General features: G+C 30.0%; 1 protein-coding gene across 1 annotated transcript; it reads left to right on the top strand.

The window, feature by feature from the left end:
* Positions 1-42: 42 nt before the first annotated feature.
* Positions 43-9537, top strand: LOC143063997 (calcium and integrin-binding family member 2-like). The gene is made up of 7 exons (XM_076236484.1): positions 43-197; positions 3607-3641; positions 5103-5208; positions 6864-7011; positions 8073-8182; positions 8749-8837; positions 9404-9537. Exons 1-7 carry the CDS (start codon positions 147-149, stop codon positions 9423-9425), a joined length of 561 nt encoding a protein of 186 aa, XP_076092599.1. The 5' UTR covers positions 43-146; the 3' UTR covers positions 9426-9537.
* The last annotated feature ends 2007 nt before the right edge of the window (positions 9538-11544 follow it).

Raw genomic sequence — 11544 nt, 5'->3', positions numbered from 1 at the left:
GTAAATCAAATGTTACAATTTGTTGTTTTGTAGTTTCGTTTTGTTTGTAATTCGAAAATTTATATTTACCACAACAAGGAACCAAGGAAAACAATCACCTGTGAAGTTAGGCTGTGAATTTTTGTATATTGTAACATCAAGAAAGCATGGGAAGCTCACATAGCGTGTTTTCAGAACAAGAATTAAACGATTATCAGGTATACTTGATTTAAAGTGAAGTTGAAAGTATCCTAATGAAAAAAATAGCCTAAACTCAACCGTCACGATATTGTCTATTTTTATACAGAAGTCAAAAGATAGGATGACATGATATAAAAAAGCTTGCAAAATAAGTTAATTACATTTTATGACATTTTTCTTTTTGAAGAGAAGCAAATACTATATTAAACACTTATCACAAATAGTATGGTAAATAGAAAATATTGAATTTTACTCTTGACATTGTGGATGACAATTACAAAGAACCAGCAAAATAAGAATCTGGGCCTGTTTGCCCAAAAACATATTTGCTCCCATTCACATCCCCCTTTTACACCATATCTGTATCCAATGAGTTTCTGCCAATATTGGCACACCTCCGGATATGGAGTAATATAGATTCCACAACTGCAACAAGTGTATTACGATATTTCTCCACTCAAGACAGTTAAATTTTAATATTTAAAGCGCAAGGCTTGCCAAGCTTTTTAAATAATTAAAATTTAACTGTTGAGATTGGAGAAATATCTTAATACACGAGTTACAGTGGTGGAATCTGTTTCTCTTATGATTTTTATCCTTCCTTTTCAAAGATTTGAGGACAGTTGTGTACTTTTGATGTGACGTCATCAGACATGGTCGCCTTTTTTCATGACGTCACAATAAGAAAATTCAGAAGAAAACAAGAAAATTTAATGTCACAATTAAATTTCAACCAATCATTTGCTAGAGAACAGATTTTCACTAGGGAGGAGAAATATTTTTCTCTCCCGGTCAGGAAATGTGAAAATAGCACAAAAATTAGAGAAAAATAACTAGTTCCAACACCACTATAGGAAAGATAGAATATTATTCCACCAATATATTACTATACACATTCACACACAAAGTGTATCCCCAAAATCTGTTTGCACCCTACACGTACATATTTTTATTGGTTTTGTGTGTACTAATTTTGTAGTCTAGTTTTGGTATCAAGTGTAAATTGCTTTAAATATTTTTTTTAATTGTTTCAAAATATAGTGACATTCTGACAATGTTTTTTTGTGTTGAATAGATCTTAATCATGTTTTGGTAAGGGTATTTGTTTTCTGTAAATTATTTTTTTTTATTGTTCCTTTATAAATTTAATGAATTATCAGCTACATAAGAACATAAGAAGTGTTTATTTCCATGAGTAAAGAAGAATGAAGGTGCCAACATGTACTTCTATACATATATACTGTATATGTTTAATTGGTGTTGTATGACAGCTACCAGTTGCCATTTATGACATTTATTTCTGTATGAAAAGAAGCTTGAAAGTACACTATTAGGGTAAAATAGAACATAAATTAGATATATTTCATTTATTTTTATTCATCCTTGAGCCTGATATCTTACATTCCAACAGTTATTCAAAACAAACATCATAAATATTAACAGTAATAAAAATTAAATTCAGGAAAACAAAAAGATTTTGGTACATACATATAAAAAAATGTCTACTTATTCAACTGGAACTGGGTGTGAAGGTGTAAGGTGCTGACAGAGCTGTTAGGCAAACATGTACATGTAGGGTGCAAAGGGACAAGATACAGCAAAATAAAAAAAATCACTTCATTGCCAGGGTCTGTAAAAAAGCCTATAGAAAGCTTTCGAGACGCGACGGCCATACTTCCATGACGGCCCTAGGATGTGTCGGCCATACCGTCATATCGTCCATGGGACATATCGGCCACACATTGTGAGACGTATCGTCCACACTTTAAATTTTTTTTTATTTAGTTTATTACATAAAATATACTACAAAAAATAAGTATTTGTTCATAGGAATAACATAAATATGATTGTGTAGTACTATAAAAATCTTCTCAATCTCAGTCTTGGTGAAATAAAGCACTAAAATACATAAGCATGCAGTTATAAAAGTCACAACATAAACATGCAGTTTTAAAAGTCACAACTGAAACAAAAGCACTAAACATACCAAAATTCACTATATTACGATCATGAACTCATTAAAGTTACTATTTTAACAAAGCACTAGTATACACATAATAAGCACAACCAATAAGTTCATCAAGTCACTACAATTAACACTTTAATCAGACTCGTAGAAGGAATCTTCAGAGTCGGACTCTGAGAGGGTCTCTGGTTGAGGAAAGGTGGTGCATACAAATGGCCTACGGAACGGAGAAAGTCTGATGTTCTAATACTGTCTTCCTCGTACTGTTCCCACAGTGAAGTAAGACGGCCTTGAAGCTTCTTGGCTCTTTTCATTGTACCGTTCTCCACTACCTCGAACGTTACCGGTATGTCTTCTACAAAAGAGTCGGACAGCTCTGGATCTTCAATATCACTGAAAATAATGAAAATTACATTAGTAACTTGAACAAAATTTAGTTATAAATTAGAAAAAAGAAATCTTGATGGCTTTAACAGTCTCATCACATACAAACATAATAAGAGATTTAAAACATTTAACATATAAACCAGTTAAAATTATTAAATTCTTCTTTTGCCTGAAAATAACTTTAAAATAATGTATTAATTATAATTACCTCTCAACAACTGGATTTTCTCAGCTTGGGAGTTTTTTTTTATAGTGACCTTGAATTGTATTTCCTTTACAATTTCTTGACAAAAGCATAATTAATACTTGTGTTCATCAAAGAAGTAATAATAAGCAATCAACAATCTTCTTAAATTTCCAACTTAATCTTTACTTGATTACAGCTGATTACCTTGTTTTATATTTCAAAACTGAACTCATTGTTTTAATTATGACAGAAATTAGTCTCCCATTCGGATACAGTCATTAATATTCGTTCATTTTGTTCTATTTGCTAAACACAAGATATCAAACAATCATTTAGAAAACCATATGATATTTTAATATTTTATTAGATTAAACACATTCATTTACGATAAATATATAATGAGTAAACAAATGATATAACAAAAATAAAGATGAAAAATAATGTAAAAACAGTATAGTTTATTTAAAAGTTATAATAACCATCTATAAGTATCAAAATAATTCATCTATAACATCTAAAAAAAAAAAAAAAAAAACATGGACGATACGTCTTTACAAAGTATGGCCGTTTTTGTACTATGGCCGTTTCATCTTTTCGGGGTATTGCCGTTTCATCCTATGGCCGTCATGGTAGTATGGCCGTTACGTCCTGCATCGTATAGAAATATGATATTTTGCCTGCTTGAATGAAGATATTTTAATCAGAGCAGACAAAAGTGTTACAGCATATTTTCAATTTGCTTATGCTGGAAAAATAGCCACTGCCTATTATGAAATAAGTTAAATGTTTACAGTGCTAAGTTCTACATTTTTCTCTCTCCAAATAAAAAAATTAAAAAGCATATTTGTTGAGATGAGTTTATAACATGTTACTTATTTTCTTTCAGGATTTGACATATTTCACTAAGAAAGAGATTCTACAGTAAGTAATGTTTATAAACAAGGTTAAAAGGTCATGAATCTTTAATTTTATTGTTTAAATACTGTAAATTCAGAAATTATTGTATTCAATTATTATTGCGATTTTGTCAATTTATTTTTTGCAAAATCCTGTTCATGGATTCAAGATGTGAGTTTAGAATATTGCGATTATACCCCTGTTGCATTTTGGGAGAGATCCGTTTGCGCCAAAAATGCGTCCTTTTGCGCCACAACTTTTTTTGTCCAATGCTACGTTTGCGCCACCTGTTTTAAAATTACATGGTATCATTTGCGCCAAAAATAAAACATACGATTGCGCCATTTATAGAAGAAAAATCACTTCCTTCCTCCTTTATTCGGATTTGGAACCGGCAGTTTACACGGCAAATATTTCCTTTTCTGAAACATACTTTCTTCTTACCGCCTTACTACTTCCCAATTTAATGTATGTAGTAGCTTGGAACTTCACTTTATTGTCCAAAAAGACAAACATTTAAAGATGAAATACATAAAACAGTTCATAATAATTCCTGTGGAATACTTCTGTTCTATTACTGATAGATAGAGTTTCAGCCCAAACGGATGGTGGGATCACAGCACTGTGTCATCAACATATGTGCATGGCTAAAAGAATTATCAGCAAAAGCTTCTATTTTCTTCTCTTTTTTGGCATATCTTGTATTAAATATTCAGCAAAGCAATAATGTTTCTTATCTCTCTGTACATGGACTGTCTAATGCACTTCAAGTCTCCAGAAGCTCATTTTCATGGTGAAATATATCTCCGAACATATAATACTTTTTAAGCCAAACATAAGAATAAATATTAATCATTAATATTTATGATATACATGTGTACATGTAAAGTGGCGCAAATGAGTTCCGAATATTGGCGCAATTGATACATTTGGAAAACAAAATATTGGCGCAAATGATACCCCTGAAAAACGGTAATTGGCGCAAAAGGAGTGTTGCCTGCATTTTTGCAATAATAAAAACATTGCAATAATTTCTGAATTTACATAGAAGGGAAATATTGCTCTTCAATGATAAGGATTTTTCCTACTTTATTTGTATTTGGCAATGCACTTGTAAACTATATTAAATAGATAGAAAGAAAACAGCAAACTTTATCAGCTAGATTTTAGATTTACAAATTAGCAATCATACTTGTTGTACCTGATTCAATATGCCTGCTGTTTCCATTGAGGGGAAGGGGCTTCATCAATTTGTTTAAGTTTGTCATTAGACATGTTAGATAGTTTATAGGGAAGCATTTATAGTAAGTCAATAATATTTTGTTATATTTTGTATGCAGTTATACAAATTAGCAAAGGCACATCTCATTTAAAAATCTTACAACACTTTTCATTAAAAATCCATTTCTGAGGTCAGTAGGACATGCATGAGATACATTTTTCATTAATTCTATTCATATTTTTTATTTTTTTTTTGTTCCTTAGTGTTTTTAAGAGATACAAGGATTTATATGAGGACAGTGCTGATGAAAACACCAAAAAGACATCAAGTCTGAATAAAGACAAGATTTTAAAACTACCAGAGTTAAAGGTAACAGTTTAAAAAAAAACTATCTTTCTACAGATTTACAAGAACATATAGCTTTCAGATTCAGTGCTGTTCTTACACACAGCTTTTGATGTACAGATTTGGACCTGAAAATTTGTACTGCATTTCATCACAAATTTTTTATTAGTTCTTTTGGCAAACATGGGTTCTTTCTGAAAATTATTCCTCATCAGATAAATATAAATTGAAAACCTTCTAGGACCCTGTGCCAACAAATGGAGTAATTTAGACATATATTTGAATTATTTATTGTATTGATTCGGTAGGTATCTTCTTTTGAAAGACAATGCAATAATCTATTGATTTGTACAAATTTGATTGGTAGAGAATTTCTCAATTGAGTTGTTGAATGATTTACAAAAAAGCTGACCTATAGTTGTTAATGTCTGTGTCATTTTGGTCTCTCGTGGACAGTTGTCTCATTGTCAATCATACTACATCTTCTTTTTTATATGGACAATTTCTGAAGTATTTTTGTAAGTGATTTTTATGCCACGCAGTAGCAGATGGGCCATTAAGTTTTACCCTTGTCCATCCGTCCTTATGTACGTCACAAATTGGGTTTTTGATTTGCCTCAACCAAATGTTATGAAACTAAATCACAATGTTTATAATTACAAGACCAAGGTTGAATTTTGGTGGTGTCACTTTAACCGTTCCAGAGTTATACCCCTTTACAAATGGAAAAATTGCTGCATTTTTGTTTCCGTTCTCTAACTTTAATTTGCTACAACCAAATGTTATGAAACTTATACACAATACTTATAACTACAAAGTACAGATCAAGTTAGAATTTTGGTGGCGTCAAATTGCTGAATTTTTCGTTTCTGGTCTCTAATTTGAGTGAGCCTCTACCAAATTTTATGAAATTTATACACAGTTTATTACCACAAAATATAGATCAAGTACAAATATAGATGGTGTCACTTTTACTGGTCTAGAATTTTGCCCCTCTTCAATTGAAAAAATGCTGAATTTTTCGTTCAGTTTCTCTTTCTTTAGTTTGCATCAACCAAATGTTATGAATCTTTTACACAATGCTGATGACCACAAAAGTCAGATCAAGTACAAATATGGATAGTGTCACTTTTATTGTTCTTCAGTTGTGTCCGTTTATAACTTTATGATATGCATGTGGGGCATCATCTGTGTCCCATTGGCACATTCCCCATTTATTTTATAAAATATACATATCAAGGTTGTTAAGGATGATATACTATGAATGCAATTGTTGTCTATATACATGTATAACAAGTGAATGGCAGTGTTCCCCCTACAACTTTCAAGTAGCATCCTGGATAAACATGTTATACGGGTATGATTGAATAACATCTTGTTTCTAGAAATTTTAACATCCCACTAATAAAACAAGGTTACAAGAAAACTATTTTGGATATTATCAAATCCTAGAAATATACCATCACAATACCAAGATGCTGAAAAGCCATTGGGAGAACACTGGGTAATGTTTGTGACAAATTCTTTAATATATAATACATGTAATAATGACGGATGGATTGTAACAATATGTTAAATAAAAATACTGATAGATTTCTAATTTTTTTAAAAAATTTTGTATAGTGCCTGCGTTTTAAACAGCTATATCTCCTATTATTCATTAGTCAATATCCTTTTAGGTAAACCCTTTCAGTGACAGAATTGTGAAAGTGTTCTCCTCGAGTGGAGATGGAAACATGACGTTTGAAGATTTCCTCGACATGATGTCTGTTTTCAGTGATGGTGCACCCAAGAATGTAAAGGTTGAATATGCATTCAGAATTTATGGTATGACAACAATACATTTATATCTTGCTGTATACATTGTATGTTTATATTCTGATACATATATTTAAGTGGTATATTTAACACACTTAACAAAATGATGTTGTGGTTGATTTCAAGGTCCCTGTGCATAATGAATTAATTGCCTGCAATAATCAAACATACATTATGTGATGGTGTAAGGTAAAATATATGTGAAGTCTTTAAGTATACATTTTTGTACTAGGTACATCATCTTCACTAATGGTCCATGAACTTTGATTTATTGAATATCATCTCTGCATTTCAGCACATACAATCTTCCAAGATTTTTATAATTTTAAGTAAGATTTATTGTTAATCCAGTTGTATATGAAAGAAAAGGGCATTGCATATGATTGAAAATTAAAGTAACCAATCTTTTCTCAAGTATTTATGGTGTTGTAGTTGATGTCACGGCCCCTATACATAATGAAACAATTTACCTTTAAATCTGAACTTTACATTGTATAACATTACACTGTGTAGGTTTTGAAGGTGCAAAGATACAATTTTTAAGAAGAGAATTATTTTTACCATACACATGATATGCTTTATTTTGTTCATGTGTAAAATAACATGTAACAAGATATAGGAAGATCTGGTGTGAGTGCCAATGAGACAACTCTCCATCCAAATAACAATTTATAAAAGTAAACCATTATAGGTCAATGTACAGCCTTCAACACGAAGCCTTGGCTCACATTGAACAAAAAGCTATAAAGGGCCCCAAAACTACTAGTGTAAAACCATTCAAACAGGAAAACCAACGGTCTAATCTATATAAAAAATGAGAAACGAGAAACACGTATAAATTACATAAACAAACGACAACTACTGTACATCAGATTCATGACTTAGGACAGGTGCAAACATGTATATTTATGACATAAAAAGATAATTTGTTCTAACTTTTAATTGTCTCAATGTCTGACTATTTCAAACTATGACATAAAAAGATAATTTGTGCTAACTTTTAATTGTGTGAAGTTTCAGACTTTGATGAAGATAATTGGTGCTAACTTTTAATTGTCTGACTATTTCAGATTTTGATGAAGATGACATGATTTCTGATCAAGACCTGAAAGAAGTGGTAGACAGATTAACAGGGGAACAAAAGCTCAGTAAAGATGAGATGCAACAACTTATTGATAATGTAGGTATCACATGTAAAATTAGAACAAAAAATTGACAGAAAAAATATAGTTAGAAATGTGTTATACACTAAAACCTGTTTTAAATAAATATAAATAAATTATTTGCATACAAAGTACTTTTCAGGAATTACTTTCATCAGGAACACTCAAAGCCAAAAATGTAAAAGCCAAGGATTAATAAGTACTCTAAAACAAGGAGAGCTATAAAAGGACAAAATAAACAGCCAAACCCATCTACTGTCAAGTTTGCTTGAGGGAGTTGAAACCATTGTTTCTTAATAATACCAAAATTTATGAATGGATATTAACTCGGTTTTAATTGAAAACCTGTCAAAACTGAATTTTATATCAAAATTAAAACCAGAATATAAGGAAGTAAAGCAAGCCCTTTCTAAGAAGTTGGTTATATAGGATTCATATACAATGTTGTCAAATCATGACAGAAAGAGCCAAAGAATCATGGCTTTTTTTTATCACTGTTACATTATATTTTCTGTTAACCTATCTCTCTTTGAACACTTCATGATAAATGGCTCGTATTAAATAAAGTTGTATATTTCTACAGATTCTTGAAGAGGCTGACTTGGATGATGATGACTCCCTGTCCTTTGCTGAGTTCGAACACGTTATATCAAAGGCACCAGATTTTATCAAGTGAGTTTATATGACTGTAGTTGAACCATATTTTAAATGCTATATGTGTAACCTTTATATTACTTACAATTACTCATGAATATATTTGGCAGTGATCATGCATAATACCTTTCTTATAAATGCATATGAAATGGCTACATATAAATGTTAAGGTGTGTGTCAATGATTGATTGATTTACTTAATGTACGGTGGCAAATGTTTCATGCATTTTCAGCAAGAAAGATATATGTCAGTGAGATGACAAATTAATAACAATAACCGAAAGACATTTAGAGGGCAACATATAGCCTTTAAAAATTAACAGGTCTACAGTAGTGCATGCTAAATGGTCTCATGTTAAAACAAAGTAGTGAATAAATTAAACAGAAACTGAAACATCTGCCAATAACGCAAACCATTAAATTATGCAATAAAACAACTACTGAATATGTATATCTTATCTCTGACTAAGATAAGCTTATTTACAATGGCTTAGATTTGGTTTAACAGTATGGGATGGCTTGTTGTGGGAGTCCAAATTTTTCTGACACAAATACTGTACCGATAAAATTATTCTTCATTTCAGCTCCTTTAGAATTCGGCTGTAGAATGGATTATTGAAAAAACAGAAAAAGATCTGTGATAGACGTGACGATCAACCAGACAACTGTTATAGTGTTCACTCTGTCTAGACTATGTAGCATAATAGTTATACAATGTCATCTCTTTTAGTACTTACAGAAATTTTAAATATACAATATTTTTGTACAAACTTGTCTATTACATTCATTATCTTTATATGTTTATCTTCACAGTAAACCATCTAAAAAAATAGCAAGTAATTAGGTTTTTTTGGGATTTTTTAAACCAGAAAATGCATCTTCATAATTTAGAATTTTCATTTATGTCTTGATATATTGAATTTTTATCCTTAGAAACTATGATTATTTCTATTCTTGGATAGGTCACTTTAATCTACATTCCATTGAAATTTCTTCATTCATTTAGAAACTCATTGTTATTGAGGGTATCTGTATCTTATGGACACATTTTCTATTTATCTGTTTTCTCACAGTGTTACATTTAAACTTTTAAATAGATTCATTGATAAAAGCATTCATTATATGTACATATTCTATGCAATAAGGTGAGTGTTCTCAGGTTTTTCCTGGATTTTTTTCTTTTCATATGTGTATAGATATAAATTTTATATTGTGACAGAAATAGTTACAAGAAAAAATAAACAGCATTCTTTACAATTTTTTCTCTTGGTATATTTTATTATGACAATTGTTGTTGTTCTCTGTATTAACTGTTTGATTTTATAACAGTTTAGTAGAATATTGACACATCAAGTATGTTATCTTCAATCATTGGATGATTTTATAATTTCTAAGGTGGTTCTCTCTGAAATGAATTTTACCAGAGTATTAAAAAGATAAAGGATGTCATATACATTTACTTTAAATGGAAATAACTGTATGTTTTTAAAGTATTAAAAAGTGCACTTCTACTTTGAAAAGAAAAAAATACTGTTACAAAATATGTTTTAGAATTTAATGATTTGTGTAATATATTTTTACAATGGTGAATGTTTGAAAAAAAATACTAAAAAAGGAAATTAACAAACAATATTCAAATTTGAACAATTCTTTGTTTACAATTTTCTCACCAACTCTGTACATGAGTGTTTTACAATTGTGTAGTCAAAAATTTAGTTAATGAATATTCCAAAGCTCTTAAAGGGCATTTTACAATTTTATATTGAAAACTGAGGACTGATTGTTGAAAACCTTTCATTTGGTTGAAAACGTTTAAGATTCTATAGTTGTAAGTAAATGCCAATTTGTTTTCAAATTAATTATATAATGTGTTCCATTGTGCTTGGAAATAGCTTCTTTTACAGATGAATTATAGATTGAAATGTTTTACTACCTTATTTTAGCATTGTATTTGATCATATTTTTCATAATTGTACTTGGTTTATATATTACCAATTGTTACTTGTTGAATTCCATATGTACTATGTTTAATTTTATTGTATGTTATATTTATATAAAATGTATATTTATTCTATAGATCTATAGCCACAAGGTTGTGAATAATAATGAGGTATTACATGTAGTTACCTTTTATGGTTAATATTTTGGTACAGAATGTTATTAAAGCATTTGAAGTCATCGGAACTCTACTATGAAATCTTTCATAGAAAAATTAAAAGCAGATTCTATGGATTTATTTATTTTCATCAATACTTATTTATTTTTGATTAAGGACAAATTGTGTTTTTGTGTATACTTGATTCTCTGACACATTCACAATACAAGTCTTAAAGGAAATTCATATTCACAATACAAGTCTTAAAGGAAATTCATATTCACAATACAAGTCTAACAGGAAATTCATATTCACAATACAAGTCTAACAGGAAATTCATATTCACAATACAAGTCTAACAGGAAATTCATATTCACAATACAAGTCTAACAGGAAATTCTTATTCACAATACAAGTCTAACAGGAAATTCTTATTTTGTTGATCACTGAAATTCCTGCTTCACCTATAACAACATTGAATACCAATAGTTCCACAGTGCATCAATTGAAATATCTATAACACCTTTGAATACCAATAGTTACACAGTACATCAATTGAAATATCTATAACAACATTGAATACCAATAGTTCCACAGTACATCAATTGAAATATCTCGTATTTTAATCAC

Source organism: Mytilus galloprovincialis, chromosome 1, assembly GCF_965363235.1.
Source record: "Mytilus galloprovincialis chromosome 1, xbMytGall1.hap1.1, whole genome shotgun sequence".
Classification (NCBI taxonomy): domain Eukaryota; kingdom Metazoa; phylum Mollusca; class Bivalvia; order Mytilida; family Mytilidae; genus Mytilus; species Mytilus galloprovincialis.
Note: the sequence above shows the minus strand (reverse complement) of the source record. Positions and strands in the feature narration are given on the sequence as shown.